Source organism: Colobus angolensis, unplaced genomic scaffold (assembly GCF_000951035.1).
Source record: "Colobus angolensis palliatus isolate OR3802 unplaced genomic scaffold, Cang.pa_1.0 Scaffold220, whole genome shotgun sequence".
In the NCBI taxonomy this organism is placed as follows: domain Eukaryota; kingdom Metazoa; phylum Chordata; class Mammalia; order Primates; family Cercopithecidae; genus Colobus; species Colobus angolensis.
In genome coordinates this window covers 1155602-1177442 of record NW_012115378.1, presented here as the reverse complement: position 1 = coordinate 1177442, position 21841 = coordinate 1155602, and the positions used below count along the sequence as shown (strand labels likewise).

Sequence of the window (21841 nt, the reverse complement as noted above, 5' to 3'; positions counted from 1 at the left end):
TACCAGGCATTCCTTGCTATGTCTTCCTTTTATTTCCAAACGCACATCCACTGCTAGGAGAAGGATTGCCTGGGCACCTGACCCAAGTCCTTCCTGCAGCTCCCCTCCCGCCTTGCACAGCCCAGGAGATGCAGTCAGATCTTTGTGTCCCTCCTCCACCCAAGGTGGTTATGGAAAAGCGTGGCAAGCCCTGGCATCTCCTGACCTGCGGAGTTTGGGGTATCACTGTCACTCCTGAGCCTCCCTTGAAGATGCTGCTGCAGAGTTCTTAGAGGCATTACATGCTGGGGAAGGGACACTCTGCTCCTTCCCACCTGACCACCCTGGCACGGGCCTTCACTGTTCTCTCCTGGCCTCAGGTTTCTGAGGGCAATACCAGAGCCCTCCCCATAGAAAGGTTGTGAGGGCTTTGGAAGGCGGTTCCTGTGAAGTGCTCAGTAACCATTCCTCAAAGGGAGCCAGCAGCCCTGCGGAACTCCCTGCCCTGCTCCTGTGTGAACGGAGTTCCTCCCCCAGCTGATGTCTGGGATGGAAAAACCTCCTGCTGTTCAGAGACTTAATCCCTTTCCCATGTGTTCTTCCAGTGGTGCTGTGTTTTTATTTTCTTTTTCTCTTGAGCTCCACTGATGGTTGCCGTTCCCCTCTTCCTCCTCTGTCTCTCTCTCTCTAAGGGTTTGCTTCGTGGACTCTTTTTTTTTTTTTTTTTTTGAGACGGAGTCTCACTCTGTCGCCCAGGCTGGAGTGCAATGGCCGGATCTCAGCTCACTGCAAGCTCCACCTCCCGGGTTCACGCCATTCTCCTGCCTCAGCCTCCCGAGTAGCTGGGACTACAGGCACCCGCCACCTCGCCCGGCTAGTTTTTTGTATTTTTTTTAGTAGAGACGGGGTTTCACCGTGTTAGCCAGGATGGTCTCGATCTCCTGACCTCGTGATCCGCCCGTCTTGGCCTCCCAAAGTGCTGGGATTACAGGCTTCAGCCACCGCGCCCGGCCGCTTCGTGGACTCTTGACTCCACACTGACTAGGGGCCTCACCCCACAGCTCGCAGGCACACCCAAGCTGTTTCCAGCAGGAAGCCTCGCTTGCCTGTGATGCAGGTGGAGACAGGGCTCACCTCAGACTAAATGAAACCCAGAACAACCATCACTGCCCTTAGGGTAAAGTCCCAGATCCCTCCATCAATACACAGGGCTGGTTGCCCTGGCCCTGACAACCACCCAAACCTCCCCTCACTCCTCCTGCCAGGCCACACAGCTTTCGTTCCCTCTGGCACGCAGTGGCTCCAGGTCCCTGCATGTGCACTTCCCTCTGCCCAGGACACTCTCAGCATTTCCCCTCTTTTAATTCATTTTTATCCCTTGAGACTCTACTTAAACGTTATTTTGCCACAGAGACTTATGTCCCAGGCCTTGCCAAAGACCCTTGCCATGGGTTCCCAGGGCACCGTGCATTTTATCTTACACATCCATCACTCTTACAAACGTATTTTTGTTATTGTGTCTGCTGATAGTTGAGAGGTGGGGGTGTCCCTGTGCCCACTGGTGGCAGAGCTCGCTCACTTTTGCCACATGGATGTCACGGCAGGTTGTTCAGGATCTCTCTAATCTGCTTATCTCTAGCCTCTGTGACAGAGCTGGGTCCGTCTCATGGGTGGCTGTGTCTGTCTCTCACCACCAACACCACATTGTCGGGCCAGAGAAAGGCTCATTAAATTCTGGGACTGGTAACAGGGAGAAGTTCCTAGGAGGGAAACAAACACCTTTCCTCCCTAGTTGTTGCCAAAGGTTGTAGCTCCCTTTAGGACTTTTCCTACAGGATTATATGGCTTCTCCTGTTTCCTGGGGACTTGGTGGGTATAAATGAGACTTTTTCCTGCATCCACCCAGAGGGCAGCAGACCTGGCTGAGAGACACTGACTCAGAAGGAACTGGGTGTGTGTGTGTCTGCGCGTGTGTGTGTGTGTGCATGCGCACGGAAGGAAGTATGAGTGAGGGAAATCCTGCTGAAAGATAATGGGAAAGGGGAGGAGAAATGTTTCGGAGTTCGGTGTGGAGTCTCAGAGCTGTCCTGGGTGCTTTCTGAATATCAACAAGAATGCTGTGAGCAGACGCTGGCCCCGGGACCACGCTGGGGCCCTCCAGCAGGAGAGGAAGGCAGGGTCTTGGCCCTCAGGCAACTTTCCTGTGTTTGATTAAGACAGCTGGAGAAGGGCTCTGCCATGGACCCTGGCAGTTTTGCTTGACTTGAATGTGTGTGACAGTTATGTAATTTGTTCATCATTAGGACGGCCTCAGATTTGCAATCAGACCTTGTAGACACTGAGTCATGTATTCTGGGCAGGAGATGACTTTGCCAATTACTACCTCCCCAGCAGTCATGAAAAAAAGAAACCACCCCAGTGGTTGAAATCACAGATTGAAATATGTGATTCCAAGAAGTTAGGCCCTAGTGTATTGGAATGAAATTGTACTGCTCCCCCGCAGGAGTGTGGCTTTTCCAGATCTTGTGTGTCTGTTAGCTCACCTGCTCAGGGCCAGAGCCGCTGCTTGGGTAGAGTCCTGCATGTTCAGTGGAATGGAACATGGCAGTGCACACACACAGGCTGAAGTCAAACAGCCGTCAATCACAGAGCCTCCCTACTTTGCCCAGACCCCTGGGGGTGGTGAGTAGACACAGGCTTATGGCAGCCAACTGACCCCATGTCCCTGTCTGTGATGAAACCACCAGGAGGGGCCCTTGCTGGTTTTCACCATATGCTTACCAATTAAAACTTCAGTCCATGCCACATGCTGGGCTGTTGGAAACACATTTTTATTTTGATGTGGCTATTTTGAAGTCCATGTGTGCAAAAACATGTGCTTTCTGTCAACCAAATGATGACGCTGCCGCCGCTGAGGCCATGCTCTTGCCATGCTTGTGAAACTAATGGGGTTTTGTATCTCTCCTAAATACTCTATTATCAGATGAAAAAGAAATTACCATAAAAATTCCTTCAGTACCAAAGGGAATGTTTCTAAAAGGGCTGTTCACTCCATCCCATGACCCAGCACAGTTTTTACTTTTAAGGAAGAGTGTATGACACTCTCATTCTCAGGCACGCAGCCTCACAGCTGTGTGCCCACTGGTTTCCTTCTGTGACTGCCACCCATGCCTCTCTGTCTGGAAACTGTGCCCTCAGATCTCCAGTTCCTAAAGCCTTCCCCTCTTGGGATGCCCAGGAGGGACAGCCCCTCAGCTGCAGAGGGGACTTTGCTGCCCCTCCCCGTGTTCTCCAGCCTTCCCGGGAAGCAGATTCCTGCCCCAGGCTGGAGTTCCCAGTAGAAGATGCACAACTACAACCTGTAATCAGAGGAGAGGAATTTACTCCTCCACCCCCAAATTCCTACCTGGCACTCAGGGACATTCCCACAGAGGAGTGGGATTTGGAAGTTGCCCAGGAACATAAGGAAAGGTGGTATTTAATCCTCTCCACTGCATCTTCCCTGCCCAGCTAACTCCCTGACTCATCCTCAGAGGATGGCAGCCTGAGAGCAGATGAAGGATTGGGGGTGATGGCCCTGTGGGTCCTGAAGAATGAGTTGCTGGGAAGCTGGGATTAGCTGGACCCCATGCCTCGTAAGGTCTGAATGTCCCTCCCCCTTAGTAATGCCCGTGCCCAGCCTGCTGAGGGGCTGGTTCTGTGTGCCCCATGGCCAGCTGTGCCCATTACCTGGTGCAGCAGGATGCCTCCACAGAGAGCTGCCCTGATCTGCGTGTTCTCATGGAGTCTGGGCAGGTCCCTCTCATCCCCTGCCATGTGCAGACCCTGCCAGAATTTCTGTGTTGCTTTGAGCAGTGTGTACCGAGGGTTCAAGCACACGCCCTTAGAGTGCGTTGCCAGGGTTCCAGAGGAGTGGCTTTGCTCAGCCTGAGGGCAGTTCCTTTAAGAGTGAGCCGCCCTCCTCCAGCCTTCATGTGTGGCAGTTGGCTCAGAATTTTGTGTATTCTCAATCATTTTGCTACATATTCACAGCTCATAGCTGAGAGCTTTGCTCAGCAAAAAAAAAAAAAAAATATATATATATATATGCATAAGCCAGATTGTGCCATTTCCCTGTTCCCTAGAGTGTCATGTGAGTGAGAACATGATCATCTTACCTCAGTGACAGCATCAGATCTCCAGCCTTGATAGGTTTGCAAATAGACTGTGACCATGAGTGATTCTTCCAAACTGCTTTCAAAATCAAACTAACTTCACATTATGAGCAAACATAACCCAAGAGAAGGGTGATGAACCTCACTGGTTCAGCCAACTGATTTCAGAACACGTTAGCTGATTTTCATCAGCTTGATCCACCATGGATTTTGTTTCTCTTTCCCAAAACAGGCAATAGGGATACATATTAGTTTCGTATTGCTGTGTAACAAGTTTCCACAGACATAGCGATTGGAAACAACACTCGTTTATTATCTCACAGTTTCCATCTGTCAGAAGTTTAGCACAGCTCAACTGAGCTCTTGACCTTGGCTGTCCACTGCCACAAGGCTGAAATTAAGGCTGCGGCTGGCTGAGCTCTTACTAGGAGACTCTGGGAACAGTCCACCTCCAGCCTCGCTGAGGGTGACAGCAACATCCAGGTCCTTGTGCCCGCAGAACTGAGGTCCCTGTTCTGGTAGGCTGCTGACCAGAGGTGGTTCTCAGTTTCTGGAGGCCACCTGCATTCCCTGTCAGTCAAGCAGTAGTGATGTGGCAGATCCTTCTCCTGCTTCGAATCTCTGACTTCCTTTTCTGCTGCCAGCTGGAAAACTATCTGCCTTTAAAAGGCTTTCCTGATTGGATCCAACTCATCTAGTTACTCTCCATATCGTAAGGTCACTGACTGGGACTTTCCTGTCATCTGCACAATCCCTTCACAGCATTGCCTACGTGAGTGTTTGAATAGCTAGGGGATAGGTCTCTTAGGGGCTGTCTTTGGACATCTGCCCACAACAGAGAAATCAACCTTACATCCATTCTCACCTCACATCACCCTTCCAAGAAATCTGTTGTTAATATAATCTCCATTGTTGTCTCCACCAGCAAGTGCCGGGGATCCTGAGCCCGAATCAGAGGCAGAACCGGAACCAGAGGCAGGGGCAGGGCAGGTTGCTGATGAAGCTGGCCAGGACATAGCCTCTGCCCACGAGGGTGCAGAGACCGAAGTGGAGCGGGCACTAGAGCAAGAGCCGGAAGAAAGAGCCTCCCTCAGTGAAAAAGAGAGGCAGAACGAGGGGGTGAACGAAAGGGACAACTGCTCTGCCTCCAGCGTCTCGTCCTCCAGCAGCACATTGGAGAGGGAGGAGAAGGAGGACAAGCTCTCCGGGGACAGGACGACTGGTAAATGAAGCCCCTTGTTTCCGTCGGCATGTGCCAGGGAGGCCTGGGGTGCAGGGGCTGGTTTGCTAAGAGCCTGTCCACAGGCTGGTCTCTGAGGTGACCTAGGTCAACCCACTCATGCGGCTGTGTCACCCAGTGTCTGGGGACGAGGCGTGTGGCCATGCTGGCAACCAGCCAGCAGCTTTCTGCCCTGTAGAAAGACGGCCCCCAAACCCTCTGCCACACCATCACATTCATTACCTCCACACCTGAGGAAAAGGGCCCCGATAAGTGAGGGCTTTTCCTGAGGAATAAGCCCCGGAAGAGAAACCTCTCACTTCCCTCTGACTGTTCCATTGTGAATAATAGTAAGGTTGATAATAGTAAGGCTTTTTCCAGTTTTGATAGAAGTTTAGAAACTGTCACATTGTCATCTATTCCTTTAAAAATGTGTTTACTGAAGAGTGTTAATCATTTTGACTGGACATTTCAGACTGGAAAAGATTTTTTTAAATGGATTGAATGAGTGTTTCCAAAAAATTGTGGTACGCAGTGTACTGAGGTCAGTTTGATGTACTGGAATATGGATAATTTGTTTTCTACATTATACTCATAACCATTCTTTTCTTTGTATAAAGAACAAGCTTTTCCTTATGAAAGTATATCTTTTCGGTGTTACACTTAATACTCATTCAGTTCTCCTGTGAATGGTAACTTTAGAATTAGGGACCAAATGGAATGTTAGATTATAGGTTTGGTTTAGCCTGAAAGAACCTCACCAAAGACTTGAGGAGGGCGCCATAGAGGGTTATAGGAATTATAAATAATTCATATGATCTGTGACACCACAGGGTTACTTTTCCTACCCATGACTTACGTGCTATCAAGGTGGTAGAATTCCTCCTTTTCAACAAACACTCCTAACCAGTGGAGTCAGGTCTAATGGACCAGCCGTCGTTAAGCTGCATATGAGTGGTACCCACTCAAGTCAATGTCTTAGGCCTAAAGGACAATATGATGCCTCTACCAAGGCCTGCCAGCCAGTGCCGTGACCCATGAATGGCTTATTAATTCCCAGGTTAAAAATACATTGTCTCAGAAGCATGGATGAACGAATGAATGAAACCAGAATGTCTTCCAATAGACCTGTCAATCAATGGCATAGTCTAAAATAGTTACTATTTGGATTTTTCCCAGTTAGAATATACTACTAGATTTTATCCTTTATATTGCTGGTCACTATGATGCAGTAAAAAAGAGAAGATAAAAGACTTTATTAGTTTACACATTAGGAATTATTGCATTGAAAATCCAGTGTCTTCATTTGGTTGAATATGTATGTGTCAAAAGGTATTATATATACTGATATTAGTTTCTTTCAAAGTCAGATTACAGTTAGTCCCCCAAATTCTACTTCTTATTCATATTACTGTAATTGTTGTGGTAATACTGGATGTAGGGTAAGTCTTACTTGTCAGATTGGTCTTAAATCATGTTTTATTTATTAGGAATCGCTTTAAGAATTATTCATCATAACTGAGTTTAGCAGGCCTAAAATATATCAAGAAATTGGATTAGTAAAAATATACCAGACGACAGAGCTTTCTTGGGTCAGATTGTCCAGTATTCTTCCAAATAAGGACAATTTTCCAAAAATGGAAAGTGCTCCCAGTGAAGAACCATTGACTTTCTACCAAAAGTGGGCAGTGTCCGGGTGTTTAGAAGCAGGAATTAGGGCTTTGCAATGATTTTTCTGCTTTGCTCCGGTGCTGTTAAGAGATTTGGTCATGTTTATTTACTGTAGCTTATTGGATCCTAAAAAATCTCACTGTTCACAGGCATCATCAGCCACTGTGGAGTCAGGGTAGCTATGTCATTATAGCCCTTGCTTTTCAGAGTGCTGTCAAATCACAGAGCAACCTTAGAGATAATTAAAATGATTCCCAAACGTATTTCTAATGACTACGTCAAAAATGAAGTTGTAGGACTTGAAAAAGTCTCATTCCAGTTATGTGGTTCAATTTTTCTTTGTTTCATGTCTTCTACTCTAGGGCATGCATGTGAGAAGCTTTATCATAGCATGAATTATGCTTTTTTATAATTACTTGTATAATTGTCCTTTGTCTCCACTTGAATGTCCGCTTTGTGAGGATGGGGATGTCTGTCTATTCATTGTGAGTCCTCACTTCCTAGCAGGGTCTCACAAAACAATCGATGAATAAATGAAGAGGAGTCTGGCTAAGATGGGGAAGCTTCATTGCTCCTGGATTCTCCCCTCTTACAACCAACATAGCAACACCCTGAGAATACCAGAACAGTCCATCAGAGGAGGACTGTGAAATGCGGAAAGCAGAATGCAGACAGCCTAGGAAGCTCTAGACTTAAATTACATGACAGTGAAGTTCCAAGTAAAGCTTATTTCCCTAGTCAAAGGACTGGGAAAAGGATTGCCTAACAGAACGGAACACAGGCTTTTTACTTATTAATACTTGTTGTACCCTAGACAGGCACTAATGAAAAACCTGACCCAGAGTCAATGGAGACTGATAGGGAGCTGAACCTCCGGCTTCATTTGGAGGCGATAAGGCAATGTGTGTCAGTGATTTAATTTCCCTGGGAAGGTGCCAGTGGGGCCAAGGGAGGGGGCACTGACCTTCTACCCTCCTCATCTGCAATGAGCCTGTGTGAGTCAGCACTCTTGCTGGGGTGGTGACAGCAGGATCCAGCAGGGAGCTGAACATCTCCCTCCACCAGCATCTGTATGCTATACCTAAAAAGGCTGACTACCTACTAATAGATTAGATAGGATCCAAAGTCTAATAATGCACAAAATATCCAAGACATAATAGAAAAATCACTCATCATTTCAAGAGCTAAGGCAATCACATCTTGTATGGGAAAATGCAATAAATAAATGCCAACACTGAGATGAGCCAGACGTTGGAATTATGTAATGGAGATTTTGAAGCAGCCATCATGATACTGCTTCAGTGAGCAGTTACAAACACTTAGGGAATACATAAAAAATAAAATATCTCAGCAAAGAAATAAAATATATTAAAAAGAACCAAAGGGCAATTGTAGGACCTGAAAAACACAGTAACCAAAATAAAATACTTACTGGATGGTCTTAATAGTAGATTAGAGACAACAAAAGAAATGATTAGTCAACTCAAAAACAAATCAGTGGAAATTATGAACTCTGAATGACAGAAAAAAACAGACTGAAAAACGTGAACTCAGGGACCTGTGAGACAGTAAGACTTGATCTAACACCAATTCATTGGAAGTTGGAGGGGAGAGAGAGTGTAATGCTGAAAAATTATTTGAAGAAATAATGGCCCAAAACTTCTCAAATTTGTCAGGAAGCTGAGCAAACCCTAAACAAGACAAATTTAAAGACATTTACACCAAGACAAATGATAGTCAAACTTACGAAAACTGAAGACCAAAAACAAGCAAACAAAGTTTTCTAAGAGGCTAGAAAGAAACGTTTTACCCATAGGGGAACACCCGTCCAAATGACAGCACATTGCTCCTCTGAAACCATGGAGGCTAGCAGGAAGGGGCACAATATTTTGCTAGTGCTAAAACAAAAGAACTATCAACTATAAATTCTATATCCCGCATATGTATCCTTTAAGAATGAAGGGAAAATAAGACATTCTCAGATAAAGAAAAACTAAAAGAGTGGGTCCCTAACAGACCTACCCTCAAAGAATTACTACCAGAGGTTCTCCAAACAGAAAGAAAATGGTGACAGAAGTCTTGGAACTTCAGGAAGGAAAAGAATGGGTGAAAACATGGATAAATAAATACTTTCTGCTTGTGAGTTCTTAAATCATACTTGATGGTTGGTTGAAGCAAAAATTATAACATCATTTGATGTAGTGCTCTGTGTAGGTAGAGGGATACTTAGGACAACTATACTTTCAGAGTGGGGAAGCTGAAGATATCTAAATGGAAGTACGTTTTCCACACTTCAAAGTGGTTAAACAGCAATACTAGTTTACTGTGGTTAGTGTGTATATTGTAAACCTAGAGAAACCACTACAGAAACCAGATGAAACAATGTACTTGAAAACACTATAAATAAATCAAAATGAAATTCTAAAGAATATTCAAAGGGGATGAAGAAAGATTGACTAATGGGTACAAGTATACAATCCGATAGAGAAATAAGAAGACCTAGTGTTCTATAGGATCAGTAGGGAAATTATGGTTTACAATAATGTGTTGTGTATATTTCAAAATAGCTACAAGAGAATACTTTAAATGTTGTAAAAAAAAGAAAAGACTATTTAAGGTGATAGATATCCCAGTTACACTGATTTGATCTTTACAAATTATATGAACTTATTAAATTATCACGTGTACCCTGAAAATATGTATATCTATTATGTATCAATTGAAAAATTTGTTAAAGTAAAAGTATTCAAGTAACCCATAGGAGACCAAGAAAGGAGAAACAGGAACTAAGACAAATGGAACAAATATGACAAATACAATGGCAGACTTAAGCTCTAACATAGCAATAATTCCTTTAAATTAAAAGATAGATGGCAGAGTGGATAAAAAAAGACCCAATTTTATGTTATGTATAGAAAACTCTTTTCAAACATAATGACACAGGTGGATTGTAAGTTAAAAGTTGGGGAAAAAATTTGTAGGACTAGGTATAGAAGGAAGAAAAAAGAAAAGAAAAAAAGTTGAGAAAAGATATATTATGCAAACATTAAATCAGAGAAAAGCAGGAATGACTACATCAGATAAAGTAGACTTCAGAGCAAAGGAAATTCCTAAGGACAAAGAGGGACACTACAGAATGATAAAAGGAGTCATGAATGAAGAGAATAAGCAAGGAAACTGGCATTTAAAATATATTACCTGTTTGCCTGGGTGCAGTGGCTTACACATGCAATCCCAGCACTCTGGGAGGCCGAGGCGGGTGGATCACTTGAAGTCAGGAGTTTGAGATCAGTCTTGCCAACACGGTGAAACTCCTATCTCTACTAAAAATACAAAAATTAGCTGGATGTGGTGGTCCACACCTGTAGTCACAGCTACTTGGGAGGCTGAGACATGAGAATTGCTTGAACTCTGGAGGTGGAGGCTGCAGTAAGCCAAGATCACACCACTGCACTCCAGTCTGGGCAAGAGTGAGACTCCGTCTCAAAGAGAAAAAAAATTCTTTTCCTTGTTGCCAAAATAATAAAATGCTCCCATTTCCCAAGAAATGGAGAAAGAGCGAGGCCGTCTCTTGAGAAGGGCTCAGCTGCTTTATCTGCTGCAGCCTCCTGGCATCAAAGTGGTCTCTCTGTTCGCAGGAGTGTCTGACCACTTGTTGGAACTCCAGCTAACCACATTTTTCGCTCTTCAAATGGCATCTCATCTCCTTTTGATGATGATTATTTTCTAAGTATATTTTGTTTGTAAAACCTAAAAGAGGGTTCAAGAGCTCCTTGTTCTGGTGTTGAGATGGCCTCAGGTTCCCTGGTCAGGTTAAGCCATTGTTGCACTGAGGACAGAGAATAAAGCTACACTGGAAATCCTGGGGGACCTTGTGCTCCCCTGGTCAATGCCTCCTCAAGCCAGGGCCCACCTTCAGCGTGTTTGAGTGGGGATGTTCCTTTGGCTGAATGAAGCTCCCAGTGCTGACCTCCCAGGCCTGGGTCTCCTGCCACATCTCAACACCAGAATCCACTGAGGTCCTGGAAAGCTGATGGAACTCACCTCCTGAAGCACTCACCACCTGGCCCTGCCAGCTCTGATATGGTTTGGCTGTGTCCTCACCCAAAACTCATCTTGAATTCCCATATTCCCCGTGTGTCACGGGAGGGACGTGGTGAAGATAATTGAATCATGGGGGCGGTTTCCCCCATTCTATTCTTGTGGTAGTGAATTCTCACAAGATCTGATTGTTTTATAAGGGGCCTCCCCCTTCGTTGGGCGCTCACTTTTCTCTCTCCTGCCACCACGTGAAGAAGGGCATGTTTTCTTCCCCTTCTGCCATGATTGTAAGTTTCCTAAGGCCTCCCCAGCCATGATGAACTGTGAGTCAATTAAACCTCTTTTCTTTATAAATTACCCGGTCTTGGGCAGCCCTTTATAGCAGCATGAGAATGGACTAATACAAGCCCCAAAGAGGCAAACCCAGAGGAATAACATTCCTGATCATTCATTCATTCAGTTGTTCCAGATGTTGCAGAAACAACAGTAAACAAAACAAACCCAAATCCTGTTCTCATAGAGTTTACATCCCATGACAAAGGCAATTTAATGAGTAATTATAATCATTCCAGTGATAGGGCAGAGGCAGACAATAAAATAAGTAAAACATGACAGATTTGACAGTCATAAGAGCTGTGATGAAAAATAAAGCAAGAAAGGATGATCAACAGTGTTGGGGGAGGATTGCACAGTTTTCACTAAGTGGTCAGGGAAGATTTCACTGAGAAGATATGGTTTGAGTAAAGATAAGAGGTCAAAGATAAAAATTGTGTGATTCACTAGGTGTAGTTTATCCCAGGAGGGGCTGACACCCTGAGGCCAGATCGTACTTGGTGAGTTCTAGGAATGGGAAGAAGTTGCTGTAGCTAACAAGGTTTATGGGCGTGTGTGTCTGGGGGTCGGGGAGTCTTGTTGGTGGTGGGCGATGAATGAAAAGTAAGGAAGGATCATGGAAGGCCTTGTGAACATTGTGTCATGGCTTTTTCTCACAGTAAAAGATGGTGCTGTTAAAAGACTTTGAGCAGAGAGATAGGATCAGACATTTTTATAAACATCATGTGGAGAATTGGCTATCAAGGGACGATACTAGAAGCAGAGAGTCCAGCAGGGATGCCCGTGCAGTACTGTAGGCAGGAATCCACGCTAGCCTGGCCCTTGGTTGTGGTAGCAGAGGTGCTGAGAAAAGCAGCTGGATTCTGGATATGACATGAAGGTGTAGCCAACAGGATGCCCAGCAACACTGGATGTGGAGGATGAAAGAAAAGGAATCAAGAATGACTCTGAAGTTTTTGGAATTGCCAGCAAGATGGATGTAGTTGCCGTAGCTGAGACAGCAAAGGATTGCAAGAGAAGCACTTTAGGTTGGGGACTGCATGGGTGGAGAAGGTGGTGTTTTATGGATGGCATTTAATGCCTTGAAACTAGATGAGACTGAAAGAGTGCAGATGGAGAGAAGAGGTCCAAGGACATTTAAAGGTTAATGATAAGGAGGAACCAGCAAAGGAGATTGAGAAGGAGTAGCCAGATGTCCTGGGAGCCCTGTGTCATACGTCATATCTTGGGACCCCTGTGAGGGAGGACGGAGTGGTTGACTGTCTAGTGCAACACAAAAGTCACTGGTATCTGAAAGCAGCAGCTGAGAAGGGTAGTGGGAGCAATAGCTCCCTCTGACTGGGTCCAAGAGAAAAGGAAAAAAGAAATTGGAGGCAGTGGGCAAAGCAACTCTTATGAGCAGCTTTACTTTAGAGGAAAGGAGAAAAGTTAAAGTTAGGTGATAGCTAGAGGGATGAGTGGGGCCAAGGGTGATTTTGCTTTTTTAAGATGGGGGAAATTATATATATATGTATGTTAATGTGCCAGAAGGAAGACTGTAGTGGGAGGGCCATGGGAAATGCAGGACAGATAATTTCTGGAGTGGATTATTTATGCACAAGTGGGCACTTGACCCCTGCTAAGAGGTATGTTTATGCGGCAGTCACAGGAGGAAGACTGTGTTCTAAGGGTCAGTGCAGGTGGGAGAGTAGAGGTAGAAGGGAGGCTCTGGAAGATTCCTTCTGGCTTCATCTGTTAAGTCTGTGAACTTGGAGGCAAGGTTATCTCTGAGGATGAGATGGGGCAGGAGGTTAGAGAAGAGAGAGCTATGGAAAGTCACCTTGGAGAGGAGTGAGTGAGATTGTCAGGCAGCATTCAGTCCCCTGGAGACTAGGGACCGTGATAAGGAATGAACCTAAAGAGTGACCAGTGGCACAGTTTGTGTGTTTTTGAGGCACTTTGAGCTGCACTAGTGTAGATTTGGAGTAGGGGAGAGAAACAGAGGTAATCTTCCAGGCTCTCTAACACCTGCTGGGGCCAGGGAGTGGCTTCTTGCCTCTCTATCTCAAGTTAGGGCAAAGGCTCCTTAGTTACCTGTGGCTGAGTGGGTCCTGACCTGCTGCCTTGGGTGGGCAGGAGAAAGGAGGAAAATTTCTCCCATGAGCCCAGGTAGGAGCCAGCAGCATCATGTCTGGAAGAGTCTTGAGTCCTCGTGTGGGTCTTTGGGACTGTAAAGCAGCATTTCTTCTTGCCCAAGAGCATCTTGTTGGCCATGGTTTTGACTGTTCATGCAGTGTCTTCTTTGAAGTCACTCCCATGTGTCAAGCTCACTTATTGTCTAATCGGTTTTCTCATTGGAAGTGAGGCCCCCTTGCCCCTTTCTCATTTTTCTCTCCCGTGTACTTTCAGGTTTGTGGCCCGCAGGTGTCCAGGATGCAGGTGTAAATGGACAGTGTGGCGACATCCTCACCAACAAACGGTTCATGCTTGACATGCTGTATGCCCATAACAGGAAGACTCCGGGTGATGAGGAGAAGGGGGATGGGGAGGCCGGGAGGACCCAGCAGGAGGCAGAGGCGGTAGCCAGCCTTTCTACCAGAATATCCACCCTGCAGGCCAACTCTCAGACCCAGGATGAGAGCGTCAGGAGGGTGGACGTCAGCTGTTTGGACAATCGAGGCAGTGTGAAAGCATTTGCTGAGAAATTCAACAGCGGGGACCTTGGGAGAGGTTCCATCTCCCCTGATGCTGAGCCCAATGACAAGGTCCCAGAAACAGTGCTGGTGCAGCCAAAGACAGAGTCTGATTACATCTGGGACCAACTCATGGCCAATCCAAGAGAACTCAGAATCCAAGACATGGATTTCACTGACCTGGGGGAGGAGGATGACATTGACGTCCTAGATGTGGACCTAGGTCACAGGGAGGCTCCTGGGCCACCTCCCCCACCCCCACCCACCTTTCTGGGTTTGCCGCCCCCACCCCCTCCACCCCTGTTGGACAGCATCCCTCCCCCTCCTGTCCCCGGTAATTTATTGGCTCCTCCTCCTCCAGTGTTCAACGCTCCTCAGGGCTTAGGGTGGTCCCAGGTACCCAGGGGTCAGCCCACATTCACTAAGAAAAAGAAGACCATCCGTTTGTTCTGGAATGAAGTTCGGCCTTTTGACTGGCCATGTAAAAACAACCGACGCTGCAGAGAATTCCTGTGGTCAAAACTGGAACCCATTAAGGTGGACACTTCCAGACTGGAGCACCTGTTTGAGTCTAAATCCAAGGAACTGTCTGTCTCAAAGGTACTGCTAGTCTTCAGCATGCTTCTTGATTGGAAGTTGGGTAGGGCTGATGAAATTTGTTCTGTTTAAAATACTATTTTGCATTGCTTTTGCTATTTGGTAAAAAGTCCATTGCTATAAAAATCTGATCTTTAATATAGTGTTCCTTCTGCCACGTGCTAGGTGTAGGCTACATGAGTCAGAGACCCTTATTAGCTAACATGGTCACCAGCTTACTTATATTAGGCGAAGGAGCTTTCAAAGAACCAGATAGCCCCGAGGAAAAGACAAAAATGGTCAACTAAGGAAGGTCAGCATAGCCCAATAGCAGATGTTGATGTTAACTAGAGAAAGTGGACTTGCTGACTCACCAAACACGGGCTATGCTTATTTAATCTTACCTTCATTGATTATGACTGATAGTAGTAGTTTGAACTTTATCTGTAACCACCCAATAAGCTCAAAGGCAATAATCCAACTGACATTTCTTTGACTTGGCCCCTGATCAAGCTAGCATTCTGCAGCTATCTAGTTTTCCAGGAGCTGTATATTTGGCATCCTGTCAATATTACACATGCATCTAGATTTAGTATTTTGGATAAATGTTTGAGAATCCTATAGGCACTGCCGCTGTGATAGTAACAAAGATGTTATACCACTTTTATCAATGGGAAACACTGTACATAGTTACTGGGCACCAAAGGCTAAGTCATGGTTAATTTACACAATAAACTGCAAGATATTGGATCACAGATTTTATATCTAATGATTCCCTACATTAGTAGAGTCTCCTTCGCATATCTTAACTGACTTTTAAAAACCCATTCTGGGTATTTTCCAGTTTTAAAACAGGTTTAAGTCTATCTCCTCTTTCCAAGTACTAGGGGTAGGAGAAAGCACTTTGTAAAGCATAATTTAGAATAAATATGCAAGAGATTATAATCATGAATTAATTTTAACTCCCTGTGTTGCTGCACGCATGTATCTTTTTGGGTGAGTATGAAACTGAGTCAGGTTTCCAGCCCTGCCAGTTGGACACCAGTTCTGTGTCAAAAATTACATGCAGGATCCTTGGAACGAGTGAGCCCTTCAGATGAGGAGCACAGGGATGGAGTTAGCGCCTGTCACTGCTGTGGGATGCTGACAGGCCAGCCAGGGGAGCTGTAGTTGGTCAGCTTCTTTTCAAAGCATGCTGGGATTCTTAAGCTGCTTGCTGCCCTTCACTGGTTGGCATTTACCCCAGTGTGTGTTTCTCAGTGACCACATGAGTCTAAATCATTTCCAGCCTCAGGAATCTCCTCAAATCAGAATTACAGTTTTCTCATTTACAAATCTACACTGTTAGGATCCAGTGTAAAAAATCATGCCCAGTCAGTCCTGTCCTTCAGTTGAAAGTAGACTCAGCTTTTGTCCCCTCCAGAAAATAACACCTAAGAAAGGGTTGGTGTATATGTGTCCTGACTTCCTAGGACTGGTACCAAGTGGTGCCGAGCACATGCCCCATTCCAATTCTTTTTTTGTTTTGTTTTGTTTTGTTTTGTTTTGTTTTTTTGAGGCAGAGTCTTGCTCTGTTGCCCGGGATGGAGTGCAGTGGTGTGATCTTGGCTCACTGCAACCTCCACCTCCCAGGTTCAAGAGATTCTCCTGCCTCCGCCTCCTGAGTAGCTGGGATTACAGGTGCCCACTGCTACGCCCAGTTAATTTTTGTATTTTTAGTAGAGATGGGGTTAAGTTAAGAATGCAAGTTGGGATTAAACACATCCCTGTGTTTGGCCATGTTGGCCAGGCTGGTCTCAAACTCTAAACCTCAGGTGATCCACCTGCCTCGGCCTCCCCAAGTGCTGGGATTACAGGAGTGAGCCACTGCGCCCAGCCTCCCCCTTCCAATTCTTATAGGCAGCCTGACATTTAGAAGACCAGTTGCGATTAACACAGCAGTCTGTGGTTGCTAGAAATTACCCATGACCTGACTTACTGACACCACCCTCCAACCCACTGACCTAATTGGACAGGATACTCCTCCTCTCCCTCTATTTCTCCCTCTTCTCCTCTTCCTCCCCTCATTGCCCACTTGGCTGGCTGCACCTCTAGGCTTCTTGTGGTTCCCTGTCAGGTTGCTGGGCAGGGGCTGCCCCTTGACTCAGTATTGGGAGGAATAAAATGAAATAAAAGTATGGAGATGAAGGCACTCCTAGCTTCATTTTTACAAAATTAAAAGTTTCCTCAAATAGGCCCAAAGTGAATGCTTCACCTACCTCCCTCCTTCTCTTGGTCCCACTGCAGCCAATTTGGTCGGTGATAATATTCTAGCCTCTGCCGTCTCAGCCCAAAGTTGCATGATTGCCTGAAGCAGGTAGTGACCTCTAGAACAATGTATCGCCTTGCTAATAGACAAATGTTTGTATAGCTTTTATCAAGTAGGAGTATAAGAAGAAAGTGATATATTAAATAAAAAGTTTACCAAACTGATTCCAGAATGTTCTATAATGAGACCCCAAAACCCCTACCTTTGTTTTTGGGATAGGAAATGTGAACAGGAGCTAGTTTACAAAATGTTACAAAAGTTAAGAATGCAAGTTGGGATTAAACACATCCCTGTGTTTGGCCATGATGGGTGGCTCATGCTGGTAATTCCAGCACTTTAGGAGGCCAAGGCAGGTAGATGGCTTGAGCTCAGGAGACCAGCCTGGACAACATTGTGAAACCCCATATATATATATAGTAGAGATGGGGTTTATATATATATGTGTATATACACACACACACACACACACATATACACACACACACAGCAGGCATGGCAGTACATGCCTGTAGTCCCAGCCACTTGGGAGGACGAGATGGGAAGATTGCCTGAGCCTGGGAAGGTCAAGGCTGCACTGAGCTGTGATCACACCACTGCACTCCAATCTGGGTGACAGAGCAAGACTCTGTCTCAAAAATCAAAAAACAACAAAAAAAATCCCCACATTACATTGGAGAGTTGAATCCATTTTGCATATGTTACTACTACAGATATAACCAATCTCATTTTTGTTTCCAATCCTTGACTGTGGTTTTCATAAATCACAATGTAAACAGCCACTTCTGATTTCTGGCTCCGAAATTTTTAAATTAAGTACAATAAATAAAATGCAACAAAAATAGAGTGAAATAGACAAGACAGCACAAAACAAAGCGAATTTGTTTTAGGTTTCATCAAAAAATTTAACATTAGACCAGAGTTATTGGGCATGGCTGTGACTAAGCCACCCCAAAACAAAGATTCCTGAGCCACATCTAAGGCTGGGGTGACCACCTAATGAAAAAAATGATAAGACTGAAAAGATGCACTTTTTAATTTTCTTTCAAAATAGTTTCTGGAATTGGATCAATTGTTCTCTATCAGCTGGAATTATATGGTGTTTTAATAAGATGAATCATACTGTGTTTTATGGTGAAAGGTAGAAATCCTGTGCTGAATTTCATTATGTTCTGACTGCTGCTCTAAGATGTGGTGAGCTCCATGGGAGATAAGGTGACCCCGGACAAAGGTGTCAGAGCAGAAAGCCCTGGGACTTTCTTGGGCTTGACGTCACCCTGGGGAGCCCCAGGAAAGTGACTTTCCAACCCTTGTACCTAACCAGGGGCAGCAAAATCCCTCCTGCTCTCAAAGGGCAGCTTCTATGCCCCAAGTTACAGCCAGACCAAAACAGACATGGAGTGGGACTCAGTTTCCACTTTGGGGACCTGATGTTGTCTTACTCTCTTGCATTCATTAGGTTTATCACAGGGAGGGAGTCCAGAATGTATCTGGAGATGTTTATTTACCTTGAAGTTTCTAAATCTATTTGAACTGGTAACAGCAACTTTTAAAGAAAAATTAGGTCAGGTTGGGCCTTGGCCTGGGTTATTTTTCTTATTTTTATTTCTTAGAGACAAGGTGTCACTCTGTCACCTAGACTGGAGTGCAGTGGCACAATCATAGCTCACTGTAGCCTCAAACTCCTGGGCTCAAACGATCCTCCCACCTCAGTTTCCCAAGTATATTTTTAAAAGCTCCTCAGGGATTCTCAAGTACAACCAAGGTTGTGAGCCACTGATTTCTGGTGAAAAATGAGGCACTGAAGGAGCACTGTGTTCCCCACCACCACTCTCCACATTGACACTCCCTGACACTTTTGATTTTCCTGAGAGTAGATAGAAATCTTCCTACGCTATATTCAGGTTCAGGACATAAGAAGTTATTTAACATTACCCTCAGAAATCTGAATTCTACCTAGAATCTCTGAACACAGCTCTGGGACTTCAGCAGGGCGCTCATACATCCTTGTGTGCCCAGACAGTCCTGGTGTGCGCCTGCTGATCCTATAGGATGTGGTGAATCCTATAGGAGAATAAAATAACCCCAGAGAAAGATGTCAGGGCCAAAAGTCCCTGGAGGGCATGGAGACTCCCTTCTATTCTCCTGGGTCTCTGGATTAGGGTAACAAATAAACTGAATTCATGCAGGAAGTCTGTTTAACAGTTGACCTCTACTCTAGACAACCCAAAGGGCACATATGAGAAATTAATACTCTTTCCTTAACAATAAGGCAAACCTTACCTGGCAAGACATTTTATTTCTAAGGATTCCTCCACCTTTGCTTGGGCTTAGTTTTTGTTTTTGCTTTTCATTTTAGGGTGTGTGTGTTGGTGGGGGTGTAGATGGGGGGCGGTTTGCCTTAATGCTTTCCTATACACTTCCCTGTCTCCCTTGTTTCAAGACTTCAGGAAAATTCCATAGTTGTCACATCTTTGTGACATCTGTGTCACTGCATCCTTGTAACTGTCACTTTCTCAACAGACAGTTTTGAAAATATCCTGTGGTGTCACTCTTTTGGCAGGGAGTGAGGAGGGATGATTTACCATTTCTAGAGCTTCTGCCTCTCTGAGCCCAACCCAGGGTCTCACTCCAACAGTGAGAAACATTTGCAAAGGTCTGTCGCCTTTCATGGAAGCGCTCTCAGACTCACCAGCACTCCCCAAACCTCCTGCCGTTCTTTTAATAAACCATATCCTCAGCCCAGTGTCTATTGTCAATTGCAGCACCTTCTGGGGTGGTATGTTCTATGTTAAATATCCACTTTTTAAATATTGCATCCTCTGTTATAGTAAAATACTCTTTAAAACTACAAAGGGGCAATGTGATGTGGCAACATTTCAGGAAGCCTTAAGCTTAATGAATACTATTAACGATTTAAATTTTTCTTTCCACTTTTTTTCCTAACTGCTACCTGAATCCTCACTCTTCTTTTTCCAAAATGGAATGTCTGTGAGGGGGAAGTTAGATCTTTTTCTTTCCCAGGATGCCAACTGAAACTAGGTTGTGGTCACTCTTGTATGATGGCCACTCTTTTCCAATAACCATTCCGAATCAAGTTTGAGTCTTTACTTGCAGGTTCTTAAATACTTTTCCTTGGAGGCAATACTTTGTTCTATCCGAAAGCCTGACTTGGGCATCTCCTCCACATGGGCATTTTGCCATCCTTCTCTGCATCAAGGATTGGTGTCTCACCAAGGATCCACCTGGGTGGACTTGTGGCGGCTCTGCAGTGCTTATATCCAGCCGAACCTAAATATCTGGTTTAGCAGTTCTAGAAAATATTCATATTACCATATGTGACTTTGTGCCTCATGGAGTGGCTGAGTTTGCAGGGTCCTACCTCCTGGGGCTGCTGGTTCTAGAAAGCGGACTCCCAACCCAGGCAGTGGTTCACCAGATGAATCTGGGGCTGCTGAGAACAGGCATAGCCCTTCCCCGAAGCTTTGGCAGTTGACAGTCGCTACCTCCCCTTCTCAGGAATCCTGTGACCCTTCTAGCCTTGAGTGCTGTCTGTTTGAAGCCTCATCCTAGAGGGGCTCTCCTGCATCTTCCTAGAAGCTGGATCCTCTCCCTGAGTTGCCTTAATGACCGCCCCACCACCACTGCCTTTGAGTTTCCTGCTGGCCTAGACACCCTCTCTTTCCACAAAGGGTAACCTCTGCCTCTCCCTCATCTTGGCTGTGCACACCCCCGCTCCCTCTCCCTGCACTGTTCTTAGCCAAGTCAAAAACAAAAACAAATAAAAGCCTTACATGGCATTCATCCAGAGACTGTCTTTCCTCCAGGGGAGACGGGCTACTGTGGGCATGTTGGGGGCTCCCGGTAGTTGGAGCTCTGAAGGAGGAGCTCTGCCATGGGAGTTCAGCTTAACTCGGCTTTCTGGAACCAAAACAGAACCTGGCTGCTTCCCAGGCTTCCCCCTACTTCCTTAAAAAAGCAAGTTCCTCTCTTTCCTTGAGCACTTCTGGACGTATTTGGGAAAGCAGCATGTTCAGAGATGGCCCTGCCATGGTTTCCCGCACACTGTCTCATGTCTGCCTTTTTGCTGACCACCCAAAGATAGTTGTTTCTGTTTTCACATCCAGCCAACTCCTAGTCTAGCATCCTGTACCTGGAGCCTGGGCTCAGGCACCTCCTTCCATCATCACTTCCTCCCTGATAGTTCTTGGAACTTGCTGAGGAAGAGGGCAGAGCTTTGGCTAGTTGTTCTTTTATCAACAAACTAAGACAAAACCCCCAATGTCCTGTTGCTCCAGAACTGACCATGGGTGTTGGGGGCATCCTGGCCCTCCACAGGTATGCACTTTTTGTTAGTCTGCATGGAAATGTTCCCACTTGAGAACCAGGCACCTCACAGCAGGCACTCAGGAAATACCTGTTTAAGGAAATGGATTATATATCAAAGAGAGGCAATAAATATAGGGAAGCTTACACAGTCGATCAGAAAGAGACCATCAGGGACTGGGCTTGTTTCTCAGCCTCTTCTGCACCTGTGCAGGGTTCAGCATCATGGGCCATCACTGAGAATGTCTTGAGACTCCAGGCAGCAGGGTGGTGTCATACCCTAGTCAGCAAGGTGATCTCCTGCCTATGGTGTACTCATGCCGTCCTAACACTTGGCTGTTCCCACACCAGCCTGGGTTCCTGCTTTCTCTTAGCCATTTCCCTTCCCAAGAAGGACCATGTCAGTCAATCCAGCCTGTCACAATGTTCATTCACCATATCAGTTTGTTTGGCTTAAAGTTAGTTTTTCTGATTCCATATTAAAAATGGATCTTTTTATGTTAGATTCTGGGTCACTAATCTTAGTGTCTTTGTTAGAATGTCCTGGACCATTGTATAAGAGCTT

At 45.5% G+C, this 21841-nt stretch overlaps 1 protein-coding gene across 1 annotated transcript in view; it reads left to right on the top strand.

Annotated features, from left to right (window-relative positions):
* FHOD3 (formin homology 2 domain containing 3) overlaps positions 1–21841 on the top strand; it is a 245489-nt gene that overhangs the window by 170752 nt on the left and 52896 nt on the right. Inside the window, exons 10-11 of the mRNA XM_011943648.1 lie at positions 5059–5355; positions 13786–14669. Of these exons, the coding sequence (XP_011799038.1) occupies positions 5059–5355; positions 13786–14669 (1181 nt within the window). The remainder of the gene's footprint in view (positions 1–5058; positions 5356–13785; positions 14670–21841) is intronic.